This window comes from Homarus americanus, unplaced genomic scaffold (assembly GCF_018991925.1).
Source record: "Homarus americanus isolate GMGI-L3 unplaced genomic scaffold, GMGI_Hamer_2.0 scaffold24050, whole genome shotgun sequence".
Lineage (NCBI taxonomy): Eukaryota > Metazoa > Arthropoda > Malacostraca > Decapoda > Nephropidae > Homarus > Homarus americanus.
The window spans coordinates 246,371-271,974 of record NW_024736661.1 but is presented as its reverse complement, the minus strand read 5'-3'; the positions used below and the strand labels follow the sequence as shown (position 1 = coordinate 271,974).

General features: G+C 47.6%; 1 protein-coding gene across 7 annotated transcripts in view; it reads left to right on the top strand.

Moving 5' to 3' along the window:
- The window catches only part of LOC121872352, a 94,673-nt gene that overhangs the window by 34,946 nt on the left and 34,123 nt on the right, over window positions 1–25,604 (top strand). For 5 of the 7 annotated variants that reach the window (XM_042375069.1, XM_042375065.1, XM_042375064.1 and 2 more), the window contains exon 2: window positions 18,918–18,964. Coding sequence is in view for 2 of the 7 variants with exons in the window: in XM_042375064.1 (XP_042230998.1) it covers window positions 18,918–18,964 (47 nt within the window). In the remaining 5 variants the exon portion in view is untranslated. Of the gene's footprint in view, window positions 1–18,917; window positions 18,965–25,113; window positions 25,533–25,604 lie in introns of those variants that run through there. The other 2 variants (XM_042375070.1, XM_042375067.1) reach the window with 1 other exon arrangement.

The following is a 25,604-nucleotide window of genomic DNA, read 5'->3' as shown; positions in this document are numbered from 1 at the left end:
GTTTTTGTTTACTTGATAAGATATGACAGGTAACATGACATAGGAAGTGTACACGCAACCATAATACACACACACACACACACACACACACACACACACACACATGGTGACCAACCGTAACACTGAGATGACTTCTTGCTTCCTTCAAGTGATGCATCCGGCCGTCTCTCTCTCTGCTCTAATTCCTTCTAATTTTTCTTTTCTGTTCTTATTCTTCTTTCTTCGTCTTGCACTGTTGTTGTTGTTGTTGTTGTTGTTGTTGTTGTTGTTGTTGTTGTTGTTTTTGTTGTTGTTGTTGTTGTTGTTGTTGTTGTTGTTGTTGGTAGGTGATGTAAGCAAACTCAAGGTCGTGGTTGCAAGACTGGTTGAGTGTCAGGTGTGGAGTATCACCTTACCTCCCCCGAGTCTGTACTCCAATCTCGAGTATCACCTATAAGTGTTAATTTGGTTAGGTTAAGTTAGGTTAGGTTAGGATTAATTATGTTAGGATGACTTAGGTTAGGTTAGGTCAGGATTAGTTAGATTAGGTTAGGTTAGGTTAGGATTAATCATGTTAGGATGACTTAGGATAGGTTAGGTTAGGTCAGGATTAGTTAGATTAGGTTAGGTTAGGATTAGTTAAGTTAGCGTTGGGGTGTTTAATCTTGAGGTGAGTCTCTTGATCTACCCTACACTGAGAGCTGACGCCAGACTGAGTTATACTGTAGACGATATAATCACATGTTTTCAGACGCCTCTCAAAACTCTGGTGATATATTGTGTCATATAGTAGTGGAGCGAAGCCTTGTTGAGAGTGCGTGGTGATGAGTGTGTGTGTGTGTGTGTGTGTGTGTGTGTGTGTGTGTGTGTGTGTGTGTGTGTGTTACCTTCACCGACTCTTTAACGCCAGATCCCCTTCTTCTTTCACAGGTCACCTCTACAGACTCTAATCCAGGTCCTTTCACCTCGCTAGTCATCCTCACCTGTCGGATTATCCTCCAACACACACCTTCCATCTGTGATCTCTACATACACGCCCCCTACACGCCCCCTACACGCCATCTACACGCCCACAGACGCCAGACTTACACGCCTCTCACTCAGGGAAGCCTCTGTGGGTCACGCCCCTGAAGATGTGTGGTTCTGTGCCGGGTCGGTTAAATCCCTCCTTTCCTTCCTTCAGCTTCTTCTCTCCTCTTTCCTCCTTCTCCCTTTTCCTTCTCTCCTCTCTTCTCCTTCTCTCCTCTCTCCTTCCTACCTCTCTTATCTCCTTCCCGACTCTCTAAAAACAGTATCGTCTCCACCACTAAACTAGTCTCGTGAAGGCAATTTCCCCGGCAATGGTGTGTGTGTGTGTGTGTGTGTTGTGTGTTGTGTGTGTGTGTGTGTGTGTGTGTGTGTGTGTGTGTGTGTTACTCTGACCACGCTAATAGTTGTGTTATGACTGCTGAAGCACTCTTGTTTGTCCTTGATATTGGCGCCATTACCGTCACCCCCCTCCCCCATGTTTAGTCTCTCTCTCTCTCTCTCTCTCTCTCTCTCTCTCTCACTCAGGTTGGCCAGAGTTACAGTGTAGTTATACAGGACAAAGGCCAATAGCTTGTATGGATCACCTGAAAATTAGACACTCCAGCTTATCTCACCTGATGAATAAATCTCTTAATAGTTTAGGAGGGAGAGAGGAAGGAACTGGTTCACAAATAGGGTGGTGGACGAGTGGAACAAGCTTAGCAACTTTGTAGTAAGTGCTGGAACTCTGGAAAGCTTTAAAAGGAGGCTAGATAGATTCATGGATGATAGAGAGTGGTAGTAACTCTCGACAGGAGCTGCCATGCACAGGCCAACCGGCCTATTGCAGACTCCTTATTTTCTTATGTTCTTATGTTCTTATGTACCTGGTGAGTTAGGCTAGGTTAGGTTAGGTTGGTCAGTAATCGTCTCCCTCACAGCTGGTGGCGACAGACGGTGCTTGGTGTAGGGGAGGGGGGATATGGGGGGAGGGGGAGATATGGGGGGGAGGGGGGGAGGTAAATAAGATGGTGTTTCTGAGGTGAGTGAGTTTGAAAGAATGGCTGACCCCTTGAAGAACCTCTCCCTCAGCTCAAGTAGAACCTTATGATATATGTCTGTACTCCTTGAGGTCCTCTACTTCAGGTTACTCCATCACCACCACCGCCACTACTACCATTTCCTCCACCACCAACAACAACACCTCCACCACCACCACTACTACCATTTCCACCACCACTATCACCATCACCCAGGACCTCCCAGGCTCACCATTACACCACCAGGTAATTACAGGTAATATTTGAGCACCTGGACAGTATTTTGGAAGACTTATTACAACATTCCTGAAGTTACCTGGACACACACACACACACACACACACACACACACACACACACACACACACACACACACACACACACACACACACACACACACACGACACCTGCTTCAGAGGGTTCATAGGTTCGTTAATGTGAACCCCTGAACTGAACCCTCCTAATACACTCTGCTGGGTACTGTATGATGTAGTGTTGAGGAATACAGTATGGTCGTCTGCTGTATTATTGTGTGTTGTTATTGTTATTTTTTGTAGTGTTTTATATAGCATGTTGTTATTGTTATTATTCTTTTAATTTGATTGTAATGGTTATATTGTAAATTGTCTCTCCAATGCCAGGCTCCCTATAATTTAACCTAACCTAACCTAACCTAACCTAACCACAACCTTCTGCTAATCTTTTAATGATTTCTCCTCCTATTTGTCCACACAAGTCAGTATCTTCTTTCCTCCTCCTCCTCCTCTCATCCTGGTTGTCTTCTTTAATCTTCCTTAAGTCTTCCCCTTCTTCTGGTCCATCCATGCACTTACCAATTTCTTCCTGACCACACCTTCCTTCTCCTCCTTCTTATTCTTCTTCCTTTCATCCCCTCCTCCTCCTCCTCTCTCCTTTCCTATTCTCATTTCATCCATCTCTACTCCTCCATCTCTTCCCCTCTCCTTTACGCTATTGTCCACTTCTTTCCTCGATTTAATGCTCTATTTGACTCTCACACACACACACACACACACACACACACACACACACACACACACACACACACACACACACATACACATACACATATTCTCTCTCTCTAGGGGGTTAAGTGTGTATGATATGGTATGTTAAGAAGGTGTGAGTTGGACCAACACCATCAGCCACAGGGTGTTGGCAGGAGGGGAGGGAGGGAGAAAGGGGGGAAGAGGAAGGAGATGCAAGAGAGAGAGAGAGAGAGAGAGAGAGAGAGAGAGAGAGAGAGAGAGTTTAGGGGTTCGTCAGTAGGTCAGCTCAGATTGGTGGCTCCATAGAGCTGAGGGCGCAGCTGAGAACACAGGTGAGGTGACGGACTGGGAAGGGAAGATGGGAGGGTAATTATACGTGACGGGTGGAGAGGCGTGTGAAGGGGAGGGGTAGAGGGCGTTGGAGGATGGGGATTTGGGGGATTATTGTGAGGGGAGGGAAGGATTTGCAAAGGAGGGGAGGGAGGAGGATTTACATGAGGAAGGAGGAGGGGAGGGAAGGAGGGAGGAGGGCCTTGGTATAGAATCTGAAAGAAAGAAAGAAAGAAAAAGAGGAAATAATAGGTACTGTAAAGAGTTTTGATGATAAGGGTAAACAAAATAAAAAAAGTAATATATGTACAGAAAAAGAACGAACAGGAAGAGAGGAATTAGTGAAATGGGAGGAAGAAGAGGTGGAAAAACGAGAAAGAGGAAGAGACGAATTAGTGAAATAAGTGGAAGAAGAAGTGGAAGAGAAGAGGAGGTGTGTCTGAAGCGTTGGACGAAGAGAGAGAGAGAGAGAGAGAGAGAGAGAGAGAGAGAGAGAGAGAGAGAGAGAATTGCTACATTTATGCCTCATCTGAGTAGTTAGTCAGGTCAGGTGGCACTTGAGGATGGTGCCTTAGTTTACTGAATACAAGGACAAGGGTTCGTATCTAAGAGGGAGAGGAAGTGTTTGTGGGTCTTACTGTGTGAAGGAATCGGTGTTATGTTTGGGGTAAATTTTTGTGGTGTGTTCAATGGCGTCTAATGTAGTGTTGTTGTTCCATAGCATCACCTGAAGATTAACCACCCTAACCTAACCTAACCTAATCTGGTCTAGTCTAACTCAACCTACTGCTAACCTAACCTAACCTAACCTAACCTCATCTAGTCTAACCCAATCTAATGCTATACTAACCTAACCTAATCAAACCTAACCTACGGAGGAGGAGGAGGAGGAGGGGTGTGGGTTGTGAGGAGGAAGACGAGGAGGGAGAAGAGGAAGAAGAGGAAGAAGGAGGAAGAAGAGGAGAAGCGGCACTAGAAACAATAATATTCCATTTAGTGTATATCAGATGATCTAACCTTGAGTGGTGGTAGTAGTTGTGGTAGTGGTGGTGGTAGTAGTGGTCGTTGATGGAGGCGAAAGAGGAGAAGTGGAGGTGGTGGTGGAGGAGGAGGAGGGTGTGTGGTGGAGGGATGGTGGAGCGAAGGAAGAATTGATAGAATAAAGGAAATGAGAGAGATGTGATAACTAAGGTAAGGGAAGAAGCACAAGATGGATAACTATGGAGAATGGGGGATTAATGAAGAAGAAGAAGAGGAGTTGAAGAAACGAAAGAAAAAGAAGAAGAAGAAGAAGATCAATTACAGTATTTTTGTATTGATGTGTATCTCAGGGCGGTGGGACAGGACGGGGCTGCCAGACGGAGGGATAATTCTAGGGCGTTGCCGGCACCATCGAGATGTTATCGTACTGGTCGTCGATCCTTAAGTGCTTCGGAATTTTAATGATTTTCTCCTAACTGGTGATTTTAAACCAAAGCTCACTCTTATCTTTATTATGCTGCTATACAAAAAAAAATAAACACTATGGCGTCAAAATTGCAGCTGGACTGGACAGTAATAAGATATGATGTGTTAATCCATAGGGAGGAAAAATTTTTAATTACCATCATAATCACCACCACCACCACCACCATTACCACCATCACCACCATCACCACCATCACCACCACCACCATTACCACCATCACCACCATTATCATCACAAACCCGCATCACCATCAATGACTCCACCTGGACAATGTGACCATATATATATCATTTGTCTGCATTTGTCTGTCTGTCGTGCCGTGTGTGGATAGTGGTCACATTTACACACGAGACACTACACATGAACCTATAGACGTGATTGGCTAACGTGACAACAAGATAATCTACATACGAATCTTAGATAAACAATGACTTAAGACTTCCACTCACTTGAAGTTCCTCAGTTAAGCCTTGTTCCCTCCTCCCCCTCCCTTATTAAAACTAGTCAGAACTTCTCTCACTGGCTCCCTCGTGACGCTGGTGTGAGATGGCAGGGAAAATGGCGTCAAATTTACACTCAGACTTTACTGTATGGCAACGATGGCCGTGTTCTCTCTTATCAATAGTTAGAGGATGGAGCTATATGGATGGTGTGAGGACCGTGGCGCGAGGCTGTGTTTGGCTCGAGGCTGTGTTTGGCGCGAGGCTGTGTTTGGCTCGAGGCTGTGTTTGGCTCGAGGCTGTGTTTGGCTCGAGGCTGTGTTTGGCTCGAGGCTGTGATGTGTGGCGAGAAAGGGGACGCTAGCGGTTACCTTTGTTGTGGTGGTGATTATCTCCCTGTTACCTGGCCACCTCTCTCTCTCTCTCTCTCTCTCTCCTCTCTCTCTCTCTCTCTCTCTCCTCCTATTCCCCCCTTCCCTACCTCAGTCTTCTCCCTGTCTCACTCTCAGCCTTCTCTTCTTCCCTCCCTCCCTTCTCCCCTACCTCCTTTCCTCCCCCCTCAGATGTTTAAACACTCACGACGTCAGAGAGAGAGAGAGAGAGAGAGAACGCTTAATGGATGAAAAAGTAGAAAATTATGTTATTAATTACGGTTTGCGTTGATGAATTCGCTGGTACACAACACGCGACAACCTTCCCACACCAACACTAAGACAAGCACATCACACACACACACACATCCCTACTTTGTCTGACCCCCTCCTTCTCCTCTTCCTGCCTTTCTTTGTCTTCCTCTTCCTATTTCTCTTCTTCTTCTTCTTCTCCTCCTTCTCACAATAAGGTCTTGGGCTACAGTTAGCGCCAGCCTTGGGCATTAAGGGTCTGACCTATTAATAGCGCCAGCCTTGGACTTTTAAGATTAAACCATAAAATGTGTGTTGGGCGGACCGTGTTGTATGTATGTATTTATGTATGTATACTTTGAGGACGAGAATGAGCTCCAGTAATCATACGCAACTCATACAAAATGGTATACAGTATACATCCACCTTGACCATGCACGGGCGGACAGAGGTTAATGTTTCTTGTGCATATTTTCTCTCTCTCACACACACACACACACACACACACACACACACACACACACGTTACACGACTTGATAACATAGATTAGATAATTACGCGGGACCTTGTGATATAACTGACCGTAAAAAAAACAATATTACCTCCTTAATAAGATCGTCACGGAGCGGCGGCCATTGATGACAACAACAATGTAAATAACTTTTTTTCTCTAAATTTGGCGGGAATGTCGTTTTGTTTCATGTTTTAGCGGGAATGATGTTTCTTCGGTACAGTTTTGGCGGGAAAATCGTATTTTTACTTTATGTCAGCCTGTTGGTGTTACCTGTGTGTCTACCTGTTGGTGTTACCTGTGTGTCTACCTGTTGGTGCTACCTGTGTGTCTACCTGTTGGTGTTACCTGTGTGTCTACCTGTTGGTGTTACCTGTGTGTCTACCTGTTGGTGTTACCTGTGTGTCTACCTGTTGGTGCTACCTGTGTGTCTACCTGTTGGTGTTACCTGTGTGTCTACCTGTTGGTGTTACCTGTGTGTCTACCTGTTGGTGTTACCTGTGTGTCTACCTGTTGGTGCTACCTGTGTGTCTACCTGTTGGTGTTACCTGTGTGTCTACCTGTTGGTGTTACCTGTGTGTCTACCTGTTGGTGTTACCTGTGTGTCTACCTGTTGGTGTTACCTGTGTGTCTGCCTTGGCGTTACCTGTGTGTCTACCTGTTGGTGTTACCTGTGTGTCTACCTGTTGGTGTTACCTGTGTGTCTACCTGTTGGTGCTGCCTGTGTGTCTACCTGTTGGTGTTACCTGTGTGTCTACCTGTTCGTGTTACCTGTGTGTCTACCTGTTGGTGTTACCTGTGTGTCTACCTGTTGGTGTTACCTGTGTGTCTACCTGTTGAACCAAGCGTACGTACATTCTTTTTACCGGGATTAACCCACACTGGGGACTGGGGGCGAAATAATAAAAATAATAATAATAATAATAATAATAATAATAATAATAATAATAATAATAATAATAATAATATTAATAATAATAATATTAATAATAATAATAATAATAAAAAATACATTCACTCACTCTCTCACTCACCCAGAAACATACACACACACACACACACACACACACACACACACACACACACACACACACACAATACTGGATTAAAACATAAATAAAACACTGAGTGTAAAACAGACGGTGATAAAGGATGCGTTCAGGAAATACCCAATGTAAACCTCTCTCAGTGAAGGCCACCCACGCCGCCCAGCCCTGCCACCCACGCCGCCCATCCCTGCCACCCGGCCAGCCACCCACTCCACTAACACCTTGATGGTCGCCGCGAGATAAGGAAACTTAATAATCACGTTACTTACTTCCGGTATGAGGTGTGTGTGTGTGTGTGTGTGTGTGTGTGTGTGTGTGTGTGTGTGTGTGTGTGTGTGTGTGTGTTCACTTTTTCACATTCATAATAATAAAGTTGTAAATTTCTCCATGTTAAATATTTATGTGGTCCATGTGACTCACCCCACCCACCAGCCTTTACTCCTACGGGCGTGTGTGGGCGTGTGTGGGCGTGTGGACAGGATTTCCCGCGAGTTGCATAATATGGACACTCAAGTGAGAAGTCCTGTAGAGTAAGTCGTAGGTGTGTGAAGGGGGGAGTGAGGGAGGGAGGGAGGGAGGGTGGATGTGTGTGGGAGAGAGAGGGAGGGAAGGAGGGTGTGTGTGGAGGGGGGGAGGTAGCTAATTGATTACTTTTATGGGGATCTACCATTATCGGTTTGTGGTGATGGTGGTGGCTATGGTGTTGATGGTGGTGGTGGTGATGGTGGTGGTGGTGATGATGGCTCACCACCGCCCCAACAATCCTCCTGCACCACCTCAACAACCACCCCCACCACCACCCCACCACCCCATCACCCCATCACCTCCCTCTGCCAGATAAGGGAGCCAGGTAGGGCGGCTCTCAGACACTTTCTACCTGTGTGTTATCATAAATGAACTGGAATTGGGTTTTGGTGGCCCACATATCACCTTTTATACTGAGAGAGAGAGAGAGAGAGAGAGAGAGAGAGAGAGAGAGAGAGAGAGATTTACCTTGGATTGATATAAATCACTTGGGCTCACACTTGATACTTACATGTAATCAAGTATTTACCATATGCATTTTAGCGTTTGGAGGGTGAGGGAGCGTGGTGAAGGGTGAGGGGGCGTGGTGGAGGGTGAGAGGGGGCGTGGTGGAGGTGAGGGGCGTGGTGGAGGTGAGGGCGTGGTGGAGGAGGTGAGAGCGTGAGTGTTGGGTGAGGGGCGTGGTGAAGGGTGAGGGGCGTGGTGGAGGGTGAGGGGCGTGGTGGAGGGGTGAGAGAGCGTGGTGTTGGGTGAGGGGGCGTGGTGGAGGGTGAGGGGGCGTGGTGGTGGGCAGGTAAGAATGGCGGCAGGGGAGGTGACGCAACCCGTATTTACATACAGTGTGTAGATGTGTGTCTGGCAGCTCCTATTATTATTTTTATTAATATTATTTTTTTGTTATTATTATTAGTTAGTAGAGGTACCGTACCAGGATTGTCATTAGCTGATCAGTATACCAGCATAAATTCATCAGTACCCCTCCCCTCCCCCCTTTCCCCTACCAATTATCTTCTACCAATTATCTTCGTTTTCTGTGGAAACTTCCCCCCTTCCCCCTCCTCTCTCCTTCCGCTCTGGAATTCGTAATGTTTACCTTCACAACCCAGGTTAATTAAGACAGCACCGCCCTCACACCAGCCACCACCACCTCGCCCACTTCCGCCATCGTAAGGCTAACGAGAGCCCAGCAGCCAGGCTCTGGTTGACTGGAGAGTGTGACGTCATGTCTGTAAAAATGGATTTGGGATTCTTTTCTAAGGAGACGCTTATGGAACACCTAACCTAACCTGACTTAACCTAACCTAACTTCGCCAGACGGAAACACGACTTGTAAAGTATTAACAAATTATGAGACGTAATGAAGGTAATGACGACACGCTGCAGTATCCTACCTGACCTACACACACCCTCCCTTACGCATGATGGGAGAGGCCATGAGGACACGGTGGTGAGGTGGGGAGGAGGGTAGAAAGGGGAAGGAAGAGTAAAAGAAGACAGAGGGAAGAGGAGGAAGGAAAAAGGATAAATTCGGAATGTTTTTGGTCTTTCAGCGGCGATAAAGTAACAAGTTAATTAACATTCCTAATGGTACGATAAAGGGGGCTGTTACTGGAGGCAGGATGGAGGATGGGTGGTTGGGAGAGTGGAGGAGGAGGAGTTATGGTGTAGATGGATGAGGTAGAGCCTGACTGTTCTCACCCACCACCTGATGGATGTTTCCCCTGGATGACCCAAGTGCCAGGTGTCCTAATAGTGTCCCGTCTGTATCTAGAATAGGCGTGGAGCTCTCTCTCTCTGCAACGAGAAAGTCTTCTACCTGAGGTTTCGTGTGTGTGTGTGTGGGGGGACCTCTGGGAGTCACTTGAGATGGCAGGCGGATTTGAGTGTTGGGGTCAAGTGAGAGAGTGACCTCGTTGTGGTAGGTGAGGGAGTGAGGGAGTGAGGGAGTGAGGGAAAGGAAAATACTCACTCGGAAGATGGAACAAAGGTGTATGTTTAATATAACCTAATCTAACCCAATTTAACCCACATCCAACTTACCTAACTTAAATTAACCTAACCTAAAAACTCAGAAAGTATTTGGATTAGCTAGAAACTTAATACAGGTCTGGGAATTTTGTCCAGGGGGAAAAAAAGACTAACGGGTTTGTCTGAGAGCGGTGCCACCTCGCCTGTTATCATCCAGCTGTGTTATTGTTGCTGTAGGACATCTCGATCTTCTTCTGTTTTGCTAGTTTGTTGTTGAGACTCACTTCTTATCCACTTAGAGAAAGAGGAGGAGGGGGAGGAGGGAGGAGGAGGAGGAGCAGGAAGGAGAATAATACCACTCCATTTTCAAGTGTTTCCCCGACGCACGTGTGTGTGTGTGTGTGTGTGTGTGTGTGTGTGGGTTTGAGGGGAGGGTGCGTGTACGCTATCCACCACGTCAAATTTTCAGCTCACCATCTTCAAAAGTGTAGCCGAGCAGAGCGAACACTGTACACAAACAAACATACACTGTGCTTTGAGTATGAGATTCACATGCCATTCCTCCTCCTCCACAGTTCAAAGAGACTCATCCCAAGATTTCACAGACAGCCACAGACAGCCACAGACAGACACAGACAGACTTACTTGTTTGTTGTTGTTACGGAATGGAAGGTCAGATATTTTTTTGAGGGTGGCGGTCATCTGGTATACTTGATTAGGGAGATTTCAGTATTTTCCAACTAGTATAAGTTATTTTCTCTCTGTATATTGTGTATCTTTTTATCCGTGGCTGTAGGGGAAGACAGACAGACAGACAGACAGACAGTAAGAGAAGCAGGATATTTTGAACGAGGAAAAATACTTTATGGTTAGGTTAGGTTTGAATAGTAATAGTCTATGAGCTCCGTTAAAATGCCTCCCCCCCTTCTGTCTCTCCTCCCTCCTTGATCCATCCTTCCTCACCCCACAATAGGAACGAAATGACGTCAAAGAAGAAGAAGAAGAACTCAGCTCAGATAGTCTTTCCTCGTCTCACTTGTAGTCTTGTAGATCACCTAACCTAACCTAACCTTGGCATCGGGGCCTTGGGTGTACCTTGGTGAGTCCGTTTCTTAATTTCAGGTAAGACCTCTTGTATATCACCCGGATGAGGAGGTGTTCAAGGACTTAAAAGACTAGGTGGACGATGTGTGTGTGTGTGTGTGTGTGTGTGTGTGTGTGTGTGTGTGTGTGTGTGTGTGTGTGTTAGTGTGACGTGTCGTGAGTTCTGCTTAAGTAATCACTGTTGCCATCATACAGACAAGTGGATGTTGGTATGTGTACATTTGTTTGTACCTATACACACACACACACACACACACACACACACACACACACACACACAGGCGTTGTCGAGACTTGATCACTGTTTTGGTTGGTGGTGTTTGCAGGGCGTGGCCGACTACCTCCATTATCACCACGTTATAGAGAGCAAACCCCCTTATCACCCTCACCCTCGCCCTCCCCCCTTCCTGGCACATCCTCCTCCCCCTCCCCCTTCGCCTCACACCTGGCCTCCCTCATAACCCAGCGCCTTCTCAGCACTTCCCTCCCTCCTTCCCCCTCCCTTTCTTTCCCTCCTCCCTCCCCCCTCCCTCCCCCCCCTCCCTCCCTCCTTTCTTCACTCCTCCAAAATCTCCTTCCCCCTTCCCAGCAACTCCATCCTTACCCTTCCTCCTTCGCTCCCTACCCCCCACTCCCTCTGTCTCTCCCTCCTTGCCCTCCCTCCCTTCATCTTCGATACCCCTCCTCACCCCCTCCTCACCCCCTCCTCACGCCAGACGGTCTTATTAATAGTTGTGCGGTGGCTGAGTGGACACAATCCTCGCCTGCTGTAATAAAGGTTACTGGTTCGCGTGCCTGGGACCCCTCAGTCAACCAAATGTTGAAGGAACACCTGACTTTACAATTGAGGAAATGTGGGTGTTCAAGTGCAGTACCAGGGATGTGTGGGACCCTTTACCAACCTAGTCTATAAAGTGTTGAAACAAGATTGTAAAAATTTTCATTAAATTTCGGTGGTGCAGATGTGGTGTGGTGTCGCAGGTATAGTGGTGGTGGTGCAGGTGGTGTGGTGTCGCAGGCATAGTGGTGGTGGTGCAGGTGTTGTGGTGGTACTGGTGTGGTGGTGGTGCAGGTTTTGTGGTGTTGCAAGTGTGGTGGTGGTGGTGGTGGTGTTGCAAGTGTGGTTGTGGTGCAGGTGTTGTGGTGTTGCAAGTGTGGTGGTGGTGGTGTTGCAGGTGTGGAGGAGGTGTGACGCGCCACACTAGGTGACGGAACACACTCATCTTCACACAGCCAGAGAAGCTTTTTGTCTCCTACTCTCACCGTCGTTCAGCTGCCGGCGTGTGGGCGTGTATACATGTCGTGACTTTTGGCATCACGTCCACGGTATACTGTAGTGTGGGCGTGCGACAAATGCGTCAGAATTACTCAACATGACGGTGTGACCTTGGGCTTGCAGCTGATGCTTCACTTACAATACTTTCTCACGAAGGCGCAGGAGAGATGCACGGAAGACTGTAACTTGGCTAAAGTTGCTCACGTCTTCCAGCACCCAGGAGTGAACTTACCATTAACTTAACAACTTAACTTATATTAAACCTAGCGTAACCTAACCTAATGATTTAAAGGAAGGGAGCGTAGTCTTTGCTCGGACGGGTGAGGGTAAGTTGAATTTTAACATTTTCACTTTAGCAAATGTTCGTTAGTGTGATCAGTTTTTTCAAGTAAGTCACCCATGTTGTGACTTTCCCGTGTAAACTTGTGTGAGTTTTTCTTACAATATCACACACACACACACACACACACACACACACACACACACACACACACACACACACACACACACACAAGAGAGAGACTGGGTGTGGCATCTCTCAGCCAGGAATGTCACAGGCAATTGGTGAGGGTGAGGCCCCCCCCCTTCCAGGTCTGTGTTCGGGTATTAGTATTCGTGGTGGGTATTGGGCGGTGTCCTGAGGTGGAGGAGTGGCGGACAGGTAAGGCTAGTTTAGCTCTTACCAACGCCAGTACGAGCAATCAACAACGCCTGGCGAGTTAGGTCTTTTAAGAACGCCAGTACGAGCGATCAGCAAGGCTTTATGAACCAAGAATCCTTCAGGATACTCGCAGGAGACGCTGGAGAACCTTGTGTGGCCTGGTAGGATACATTATTATCGGAGGATAGAACAGCACTACAGGGTACAGCACCACTACAGGTTACAGCACCACTACAGGTTACAGCACCACTACAGGGTACAGCACCACTACAGGGTACAGCACCACTACAGGTACAGCACCACTACAGGTTACAGCACCACTACAGGTTACAGCACCACAACAGGTTACAGCACCTACAGGGTACAGCACACTACAGGTTCACAGCACCACAACAGGTTACAGCACCACTACAGGTTACAGCACCACTACAGGTTACAGCACCACTACAGGGTACAGCACCACTACAGGTTACAGCACCACTACAGGGTACAGCACCACTACAGGTTACACAGCACCACTACAGGGTACAGCACCACTACAGGTTAGCACTTCTGGGTACAGCACCACTACAGGGTACAGCACCACTACAGGGTACAGCACCACTACAGGGGTTACAGCACCACTAGGTTACAGCACCACTACAGGGTACAGCACCACTACAGACAACACCATAGGGTACAGCACCACTACAGGGTACAGCACCACTACAGGGTACAACACCACTACAGGGTACAGCACCACTACGGGTGCAGCACCACTACAGGGTGACACCACTACGGGTTACAGCACCACAACAGGTTACAGCACCACTACAGGTTACAGCACCACTACAGGTTACAGCACCACTACGGGTTGCAGCACCACTACAGGTTACAGCACCACCGGGTACAGCACCACTACAGGTTACAGCACCACTACAGGTTACAGCACCACTACGGGGTGCACCACCACAGGTTACAGCACCACTACAGGGTACAGCACCACTGGTTACAGCACCACTACAGGTACAGCACCACTAGGTTACAGCACCACCTACAGGTTGTACCACTACAGGTACAGCACCACTACAGGTTACCACCACTACAGGTTACAGCACCACAACAGGTTACAGCACCACTACGGACAGCACCACTACAGGTTACAGCACCACTCAGGTTCAGCACCACTACAGGGTACAGCACCACTACAGGTACAGCACCACTACAGGTTACAGCACCACTACAGGTTAGCAGCACCACTACAGGTTACAGCACCACTACAGGTTCAGCACTCCACTACAGGGTACAGCACCACTACAGGGTACAGCACCACTACAGGTTACAGCACCACTACAGGTTACAGCACCACTACAGGGTTACAGCACCACTACAGGTTACAGCACCACTACAGGTTACAGCACACCACAGGGTGCAGCACCACTACAGATTGCCAGCACCACTACAGGGTACAGCACCACTACAGGGTACAGCACCACTACAGGTTACAGCACCACTACAGGTTACAGCACCACTACGAATTTTGACACCACTACGGTTTGCCCACCACACGGTACAGCACCACTACAGGTTGCAGCACCACCAGGTTACACGCCAGGGTTAAACACCACTACAGGGTACAGCACCACTACAGGTTACAGCACCACTACAGGGTACAGCACCACTACGGGGTACCTTCGGCACTACACCACCGGGTACAGCACCACTACAGGTTACAGCACCACCAGGTTACACCACTACAGGTTACCACTACAGGTTACAGCACCACTACAGGTTCTCTACAGGTTACAGCACCACTACAGGTTACAGCACCACTACAGGTTACAGCACCACTACGGTTTGCACTACAGGTTACAGCTACAGGTTACAGCACCACAACAGGTTACAGCACCACTACAGGGTACAGCACCACTACAGGTTACAGCACCACTACAGGTTACACACTACAGGGTACAGCACCACTACAGGTTACAGCACCACTACAGGTTACAGCACCACTACAGGTTACAGCACCACTACAGGTTGCAGCACCTGGGTTACAGCACCACTGGGTACAGCACCACAAGGTTACAGCACCACTACAGGTTACAGCACCACTACAGGTTACAGCACCACTACAGGTTACAGCACCACAACAGGTTACAGCACCACTACAGGGTACAGCACCACTACAGGTTACAGCACCACTACAGGGTACAGCACCACTACAGGTTACAGCACCACAACAGGTTACAGCACCACTACAGGGTACAGCACCACTACAGGTTACAGCACCACTACAGGTTACAGCACCACTACAGGTTGCAGCACCACTACAGGGTACAGCACCACTACAGGGTACAGCACCACTACAGGGTACAGCACCACTACAGGTTACAGCACCACTACAGGTTACAGCACCACTACGAGGTTACAGCACCACTACAGGTTACAGCACCACTACAGGTTACAGCACCACTACAGGGTACAGCACCACTACGGTACAGCACCACTACAGGGTACAGCAGCACCACTACAGGTTACAGCACCACAACAGGTTACAGCACCACTACAGGTTACAGCACCACTACAGGTTACAGCACCACTACAGGTTACAGCCGTTACAGCGGCTTTTATTTGGTTCATTGTTGTTTCAATTGTATATTCACTAAAGCCCGTCCCCTCATCTCCCCTCATCTCCCCCTTCACTTCCACTCATCCCTCACGCCTCACATCAACACTCCCCTCATCCCCAGTAGCTACCGACGCTCCCTGCTGTGAGTTGACCACTGTGACGGAACTCTCCCCTCGTGACGTTACTCTCCCCTCGTGACGTTACTCTCCCCTCGCCTACCACAACAATGGCCGCCACTGTTGCGGTGTGACAGCCAAGGTGCACAGTCACGTTCCCCCCCGTCCCCGTCACACACACACACACACACACACACACACACACACACACTACCGATAGGCTTATTATTGTCAGTAGTCCGGAATGTCTTGGTTGGCTCATAGCGTTGGCCACATCGCCTACACGAGCGCTATACAGTGCCTGGCGCTCGTCTTCCAGTACTCTACTAAGTCGTCATCAGTGCCTCTATTTCCGAGCAGCGTGAGGGTGAGTGACCGTGGCATTATGAAGGTCACGAGGACCAGGGGTGCCAAGGTATTAATGTCGTCAGTTCCCAGGTGGCACCCTCATCACTTACCCCTCGTGGCACCCTCATCACTTACCCCCTCGTGGCACCCCTCATCCTTACCCCCTCGTGGCACCCTCATCACTTACCCCCCTCGTGGCACCCCTCATCACTTACCCCCTCGTGGCACCCTCATCACTTACCCCCCTCGTGGCAGCCCTCATCACTTACCCCCTCGTGGCACCCTCATCCACTTACCCCCTCTTGGCACCCTCATCCTTACCCCCTCGTGGCACCCCTCATCACTTACCCCCCCTCGTGGCACCCTCATCACTTACCCCCCTCGTGGCAGCCCTCATCACTTACCCCCCTCGTGGCACCCCTCATCCTTACCCCCCTCCTGCACCCCTCATCACTCCACCCCCTCGTGGCACCCTCATCCTTACCCCTCGTGGCACCCTCATCACTTCCCCCCTCGTGGCACCCCTCATCACTTACCCCCTCGTGGCACCCCTCATCCTTACCCCTCGTGGCACTATGTGAGAGACCAGGATAATGGTGAGTGCCATTTCAAGTGGCACCCTACGACCTCCTCCACCCCCTCATGGCACTGTTAAGACCGGGAGGGTATTGAGTGCCAGTACCTATTACAGTGAAACCTCCTATAACGGACTTTCTCTTCATATAATCCGTTAGTTATTATAACTTTAACGGACCCTCAATATAACGGACTTTCATCTCTATATAGTCCCTTTAGAGGCTTCACTGTACTACCCATATAGCACCCCTAAGTTACCCCCCCCATGGCCCTGGCCCGGTGGTGGTAATGAGTGCCAGGCCTCACAGGTGTACTTCCTTACGGTGTTGTGCTGCTGTGCTAACTGGTGACGCAATCTGGAGTACATTCTTGTTTACCTGAGGTGTGTGTGTGTGTGTGTGTGTGTGTGTGTGTGTGTGTGTGTGTGTGTGTGTGTGTGTGTGTGTGTGTGTGTGTGTGTGTGTGTCGATAGGAATGGTATTATATCATCTATCATAGTTCTTCTTCTTCCTTCAGCATAAGCAGTGAATATCCCCATGGCTCTCTCTCTCTCTCCCCAACAAGACCTGCTTATAGACGTTAGACAAGCAGACAGACGTACGTACGTTCTCTCGCGCCTCTGTCTGTAGTGGCGATCTTAGGCCGCCAGTCTGTCTTCCTGGCCATAATAAACCTCAAGTGATGACAAGTGTTTTGATGAGATGATGCTAAATAAACCCCGGACCTCCGAGCCTCTCAACCCTGAATCTCGAAGACCGAATCCCCGAACTTACGAATCCCGAACCACTAATCCCGAATTCGGTGACGTGAAAACAATACTCCTTTCATTCATTGTTTATGTTTTAGAAGTCACGTGATGCGGCTTCATACATTGTTAACGTTTAACTTGTGGCTTTATTATATCGCTTATATTGTTTACCTTATGCTTGGTGTATGATCATGGCCTATGACCGAGCATAAGACCATAGCTATCAAGGCCCCTGACCGAGCATAAAACCATAGCTATCAAGGCCCCTGACCGAGCATGCTTTATCGAGAGCCAGGCCCGCGAATGAGCATAAAATCTCGAATATGTCCTCCCAAAAAGAAAATAAGCGTCACCCCTGGCAGAAGTCTGGCGAGCGTTCACCTGGCGTAGACTCAATAAACATGTCACAGTAGAAGAGAAGCGAAAGACCCAGACGTTGTTGATTGTTCGGGCTGGCACTGGTTAGACAGCGCAGGTATTTTGCGCCAGGGGCCGTGAGCGAGCGTAACACACCAATTAGTCCTTGAATGAACGTAAAACACCTATTGGCCCTTGAGTGAACATAAAACACATGGGCATGGCCCTTGAGTGAGCCTAAGATACCTATTACCCTTGAACGAGCAGATAAAACATCTATTGGCCCCCTGAGCAAGCATATGACACTTATTAGCCCTTGAGCGAGGATAAGCCGGAGTAACGCTAATTTAGGACCATTTGTCAGTGTGTAGAGAGAGGCCTGGGGTGACACACACATCCTGGTACCTCAACACAGGTGGCCGCTCCTACACCCCTCTGGTCCACCTCACCTGTACTGTACTGTACACCTCGCGAAAGAAATAAGTGTTCTTGAGAGAATGATAATGTTGGTAGTCATAATTGCTGTTGATAACGTAACTACAATACGACTCTCTCTCTCTCTCTCTCTCTGTATGTGAAAATGCTTATCTATATTTCCGTAGTACATTAAATGTTTGTGTGTGTGTGTGTGTGTGTGTGTGTTAGATGTGTGTGTATGTATGTATATTTGGTTACCGTCTGTGTTTATGGTCATTGGCTCTACTACCAGGACACATCTGGTACTCCCAGTAAGGCTCCGTCACTTGAAGTCGAGCACCCACACCGGAACACTCAGCATGTGAACTCTCACCTTGGTGATATCCTGAGAGTGTAAGGTGCCGGGTCTTAACCCTGATGAATATAACCTATACTCTTATCTTCTCTTGTGTATGAACCTCTGTCCTGTGTGGCAGTGAACAGTGATAGCGCCCTCAGTGTCAGGACCAGATGAACGATTCACATGAGGCAAAATTGTATATGTCATTCTCAGTGTATGTACTGCCTCTTATACCAGCTGTCCTTTGAGCACTACTCCAGATTCCAGCTGTCCCTTAAGCGCTATCCATTCAACGTACATGACATATACACCTGTGCCTCAGTCTCACCTGTTAATTAATAAATGTAAATAATGTTTTCAGGGCCTCTCTGTCAGTGTAAAATTTAATTGTTTATTTTTATCTGGACGTTTCAGGTTTCCTGCCTCACCAGACGCCATCTTTAGACCCGCCAGAAGTACAGGTAAGTGTTGTTTCTCGTTCGTGTTTAACTTCTTACTTCAATGTATATTTTGTTTACCTTCGTCATAGAGTTCTTTCTTTGGCTGGTGATGCGGTGACGTCATTGTTAGGTATGTTTCAATTGGATCCTTGTGTGATGACGTCATTGTTAGATGTTTAAATTTGATGGTGATTAAATCTGTATATATCTGTCTGTCTGTCTGTATGCATGTATGTTTATATTTGTCTGTCTATCTTTCTATCTCTGTGTCTGTCTGTCTGTCTGGTGGGGAGACAGTGCTGTCATGTTTGTCTCTCTTCCTATGTTTCCTTCCTCCAACTCCTTCCTTTATTATCTGCTTCTCCCCTTCCTTCCATCTCTATTTCTCCCCCTCTTTCTATCCCTCCTTCCTTTCTTTTCTTTCCTTATCTTTCTCTTCTCTCCCTACTTTCCATTCCTCCTTCTCTCTTTCCCTCCCTCCTCCTCCTTTCTTTCCTCTCCGTCTCCTCTCTCCCTCCTCCACCATCTCTCCTCCCCCCTCCCTCAGTATCTCCCCCTTGGCCAGTAAGGTTAGGGGGGGGGGAGAGGAACCACCCCCTTCTGATACGTCTTGATAGGAGTAATGTCAAGAGGATGACAGCATGACATGACATGAGGGCGACAGCATCATATGACAGTGAGATGACAGGCTAGGGGTGTTATGCATGACAGGAAGGTCAATATGTGTTGTTTGTTAATAGTCTTTGTTGAGGGCGGATGTGTGTGTTGTTTTTGTGTGTGTGTGTGTGTGTGTGTGTGTGTGTGTGTGTGTGTGTGGTGAGGTAACTATAACATCTCATTTAATATCCCCAACACCTGCCCTTACCGCCTATACCTCCTCCTCCTCCTCCTCTCCTCCTCCTCCTCCTCCTCCTCCTCCTCCTCCTCCTCCTCCCCTCCCCCCCCCCTCGACCCCTTCTTACCGAAGCCGTCCTCCTCTGTTTTAACCCCTAGAATGCTGTGCCAACCTTCACCTCCTTCACTACCCTTCCTTCACCCCTCCCTACACTACCCCACCCCACCCCTCCTCTACCCCACCTCACTTCTTCATCTCATCAGAAACAAATTAATACAATATATTAAATTTTTAAGACTGAAAAACCTGATTTATTTCTTATTTAATTTATTTAGGTTTTACGGGAGAGTCGTGAGATTAATGAAGATCTGTGATGTTTGTTATGTTATGAGCGGACGGTAGTGGACTGTCACCCCGTCTGGTCCCCGAGATATGCTACAGACTGCCGGGTGATTGGAAACATCTTGAGCACTACGACGCCCCAGTTACCCAGAGAGATTAGAACGCCTGTAGTTGTGACTTATTAGACGTTTATAAACACCTCAGAGGACATTACTCAGTCTAGTGTTCATACCTGGAGCTGTAGTGGATGCCAGAACATTGTCAGGGGGGGGGAGGGGGTGACTCTTGGAACAACCTGCCAGAGAGTGTTGTGACGGCACCGAGTGTGACCTCATTTGAGACTTGACTTGACCAACACTGACGCAGGTACAGACACATCCTGGAGCCAGTACATGACCAGTACTTACCAACAGTGTGTAACAGAGAGCCAGTACATGACCAGTACTTATCAACAGTATGTAACAACAGTACATGACCAGTACTTACCAACAGTGTGTAACAGAGAGCCAGTACATGACCAGTACTTATCAATAGTATGTAACAGCGAGCCAGTACATTCCCAGTACTTACCAACAGTGTGTAACAGAGACGTGACCGACCGACCAAGTGGCTATGGGACCGATTAGTGGCGAAGAGGATAAACTGTAGAGTAAAAGTGACTGAAATTGAAATAAACAGAAATTTATATTAAAAACCCATTATTGAACCATAGTTTTTTTTATAAATTGAACAAAATGACGCGTTATTGATGGGTCATAAGAGAGGACCATAACAGGGCCATAAGAGCACCATAAGAGGGGTGATAAGGCGGGGAGGAGGAGAGGGTAGTGACTCTTTTGTGATGTCCCCTCGTAAATTTTCCCTCATCTACCCCTCCTGTCTCTCTCTCTCTCTCTCTCTCTCTCTCTCTCTCTCTCTCTCTCTCTTTCAGGCCCTAACAAGCACTTAAGGGGTCGTCGTTGGTGTAGTGAGTCAGTGGAGAGTGACACTCGGTGGATTAGAAAGACGAAAGAGAATATGAAGTGGTGGAGATGATGAACACTTTGAAGATATTTCCCGTAAAATAGGGAGACAGATGGTGAGTTACAGGTGGTGTGTGTGTGTGTGTGTGTGTGTGTGTGTGTGTGTGTGTGTGTGTGTGTGTGTGTGTGTGTGTGTGTGTGTGTGTGTGTCTGCAGCTGGTGATGGAAGGAGAGGATAGATGGAGACAGCTGGTGAAGGCTTGACAAAAGTGTTATGATTCAGCTGGTTCAGGTAAACAAGAGCTGGTGAAAAAATAACTACAGGCTGCAGATGGTGAGACAGACAGACAGACAGACAAATGGACAGACAGACAGACGGGTGGTCAAAAATTACATGGGAGGAGGAGGAGGGTGGTATGCAGAGGAGGTATGTGGGGGGGGTGTGCAGTGTGTGTGTGTGCGTGTGGGGGGTGATGGTGGTTGGTGGCGGTGGTGTCGGGGAGGGTGAATAGTGGTAGTGTAGCTGGGAGACAGGTGGTGGTGATGCTGGTAGTTGATCTAAGTGGATTGTGGTGCAGGTGGTTGATGTTGATGGACTGGGCAGATGGTATAACACAGGTGGGTGACAGATGGTACAGTGTGAGTGTTGGTGCAGGAGGTGGTGCTGGTAGTGGTGATAGCTAGGTAGTGGTGGTAGTGGTGGTAGCTAGATGGTGGTGGTGTATGTTGTGGGCTGGTAATGGTGGTAGTGGGCAGGTGGAGGAGGTGCTACGAGGTGCTAGGAGAGATGTGAGGAGGTGCTGGAAGGCGCTGGGAGGTGCTGAAGGGTACTAGAAGATGCTGGGATGTATTAGGATGTGCTGGAAGGTGCTAGAGGGTGCTGGGAGAGCTGTAACCTAGGGTAATGTATTGCTTGGAGTCTCATTTGTCATGTAATTTGTGCATGACAGTGAGTGATGTCATGGGTGGGTGGGAGGCCTGTTGCAGCGACTACCTCCTCTCCATCCCTCTCCTCTCCCCCACTCCCCTCCCCTGTCTCCCTTACCTTCTCCCTCTCCCCTCTCTCTCCTCCCTCTCCTTCTCCCTCCTTCTCCTCCCCCTCCTGCCACTCCCGGCAACACACACACACACACACCCACACACACACACACACACACACACACACACACACACACACACACACACACACACACACACACACACCTGGTCATGAGAACACCCGTGTGATTTTGAGAATATCATGAACAGACAGACAGACAGACAGAAATAAACAGACATACAGACAGACGGGCAGACAGATAGACACACAAATATATGGAGCATTAATATATAGAGACCTCTCTGGCCTCCCGAGACCTCTGGGACCATATTTACTATGGTTCCTCGTCGCTTATGGCCCTAGGCTCATTGTGGGGCCCTGCCTATTATTCATCCTTGCCCATTGATTGCCTTGCCCACTATCCCCCTTGTCCATTATTGCGTACCTACAATATTTACGTACCTAATGGCCCCCGTACCTACTATGGCCCCGTACTTACTATGGCCCCGTACCTACTATGGCCCCGTTTCTGCACGGCCCCGTGCCCACTGGTTTCTGGCCCACTGTGGTCATCATCTTCAGCCCGACACAGGTCCCCAGGAAGGAGGACTAGCCATTACCTGACTGTGAGGCGCCATGTTGAGTGACGTCACACACTACCACGGTCATTATGTTGCTGGATTAGCCTTTTTGTAGTGGGGGTGGCGGGTGACGTATTAGGAACTTAACGTAGCCTTAAGTATCGTAATTTAACCATAACATTTTAACCTAACCTATCCTAACCTGGATGAGTGTGGGGTGTGGTTGTGGGTGAATGTGGAGTGGTGATGGAGGTGTGGTTATGGGGGGGTATGGTTGTGGGTAAATGTGGGGTGAGGGAGAGGATGTGGGTGGGGGTGGGGTGGACCTTATATTCCACGACGCGAGGTAATCAATTTAGTGCCTGGCCGGTGACGCACACGGCCGGGCTGACGGTATCATCTACCATATCTAATTGTTCCTTTCATGCCTACAACCACTTGATGTATCACTGTGGCGTATATTTGGCGTTACTGTGGCGTATATTTGGCGTTACTGTGGCGTACATTTGGCATCACTTAGCGTCACAATAACATAACATAATTTTTCTTACATCAACATTTTGTTTTTGTAGAATCAAATGGTAGTGTAGTGTAGTGTAGTGTAGTGTAGTGTAGTAAAGCGTGTGTGTGTGTGTGTGTGTGTACCAGCAAGTGGCCGGCCAGGTGGTGTGTGTACATTGTGAACCTGTGGCCTTAAGTACTGTAGTAGTGGTGTCAACAAGTTCGACCTTGGTGGTGTTCTGTGTGTGTGTGTGTGTGTGTGTGTGTGTGTGTGTCGCGTCTCTACCCTAAGATGGTATGCTAATAATAATTCAATGTTTATCACTCATCATTACTTATATAATCAGCCGCCATCAGAAGGTTCAGGATACACCTAGGGTCACCTGAAACTGATTTTACCCGATGATTTAACACCTTAACACTACCTTGGGGGTTAGGTTAGGTTAGTTGGATCACCTTGTAGAATCTCCATCTAGCCAATCTCTCTCTCTCTCTCTCTCTCTCTCTCTCTCTCTCTCTCTCTCTCTCTCTCTCTCTCATCATAAACAAACCACAACAGTGCTACACATCTCCTACATAACCTTAACTAAACGCTACGTAATCCTTTCACACGGCCAAGATAACATTTCAAAGGGAAAATAGCTTCCCAGATAGCTTTTAAATTACCCAAAGCTAAGTGTTACTCCGTCTAGAACCTTGTAATGACTGAACACGTTAGAATGGTCGTAATTTATTAGGAAAAATCATAAGAAACTGGAAAAATCGTAAGTGTGTAAGAATGAAATGATCGTAAGTGAAAAATATCGTAATAAACTTGAAAAATCGTCGTAAATTAAAAATGGAATGATCGCAACTTAATGGGAAAAAATCGTAACAATCTGGAAAACTCGTAAGTTGTATGTGGGTTTGAATTCCTTATATACACAGGTAATTGCCTATAGTCCGTCTCACCTGGGTATTATAGTCCTAAGTTATTAGTTTTGCTCTGGACGCCTTTGTCAAAATCTGCATGGCGTCATCTACCTCAGGGTCATATAAGTGAGAAAGGTTATAAGTTTCAGGATCACGTCAGTGAGTAGACTGACACAAGCTGTTCTGTTTCAGCCTGACAGCACGAAATCCAGCAGTGTTCAGGCTACCGTCCTCACTGAGCCTGACGCGCCCTTCCTCCCCCGCCCTCCCTGGCTGGGTCGAGGCACCGCTAGTTTCTGTACGATAACTTTGTGTGTCTTAATAAGTGTTACGAAAGCATATCTTGTTATGATTAAGTGTCCGTGTTATTCTGAAGGCGTTATGGCTGTTAGTTTTCGTGTTTCAGAATAAGGCCGTCTGTGAGATGTAAAGTGATACGTCTTAAGTTACGATTCAAAGTCTTAGATTACGAACCCAATCAGTCATGGTCACTTGGATATATAAAGTGTCTTCTATTTCTAAAGCATCTTCGTGTAATAAAATACTTGTGTCTCTCTATTTATGCTTTAGGTTTGAGTTACTGCTTGAAGTGAGACTCAAAGATTGGGTGTATAATGTAGTATGTCTCAGGTCTCCCACACTCACACAGTTTTTTTTTAAGTTGTTTTACATGTATCGTCTTATTATGCCCCCTGTCTGTTCAGTGAAGTGAGTCTCGTGTCCAGGGTAGTAGTGTAGTAGGCGCCTAAATCTAACGAAAACCAGAGTCTATATGGTGGACATTTTGTGGGCTATATTTTAACATTTTTGTAAACTAACACCAATAACATCACAGGCTCTTTATAGACAGACTAACTCTACGTGTGAAGAGTTTTTAAAATAGTCAAACCGCCCTTAAAGCCAACACACAGAGATTAAAAATCTTAAATAACTTGATGGCAACAACAGGACCTTAGCCATGGGGCGTGTTTGGTTGTTGAGTGTGGCGGGGTAGTGTGGGTTCCACTCCCAGCCAGTCTGACCGAGGCGGGTGTGTTGCTGGTGGTGTGTGACTGCCCGCTCCCTCTCTCTCTCCTCCTCTCACTCTCTCACACAGTGTACACCGCAAGCTTTTTCACCCAGCAGTTACTTCCAAACCTCCCTTCTCTTCTTCACTGTGTTTCTGAAACCTGACATACGTGGAAACCGCCATCTGGAAACCTTGTGCGGTTGTTAGTGTGTGGGTTTCAGTTTTTAAAGAAGGATATTTACCTAGTTTTAATAGTGCCCATGTGGATGGTGTGTGTACAGTGACTTGGGTGATCACCATAAGCGTGTCATCCATCGCAGTGGTTGACTTACAGTGCCCATCCGGGATAGTACAGTGACTTGGATAACAGTATGGTGTTGTAAGTGTCGGCAACTTACTGAAGAACAGGTGAGTTTTGTTTTCATTACTTATACAAACTTCATAAATTTTTATTTATTATTTACTTAGAACTATTGACCT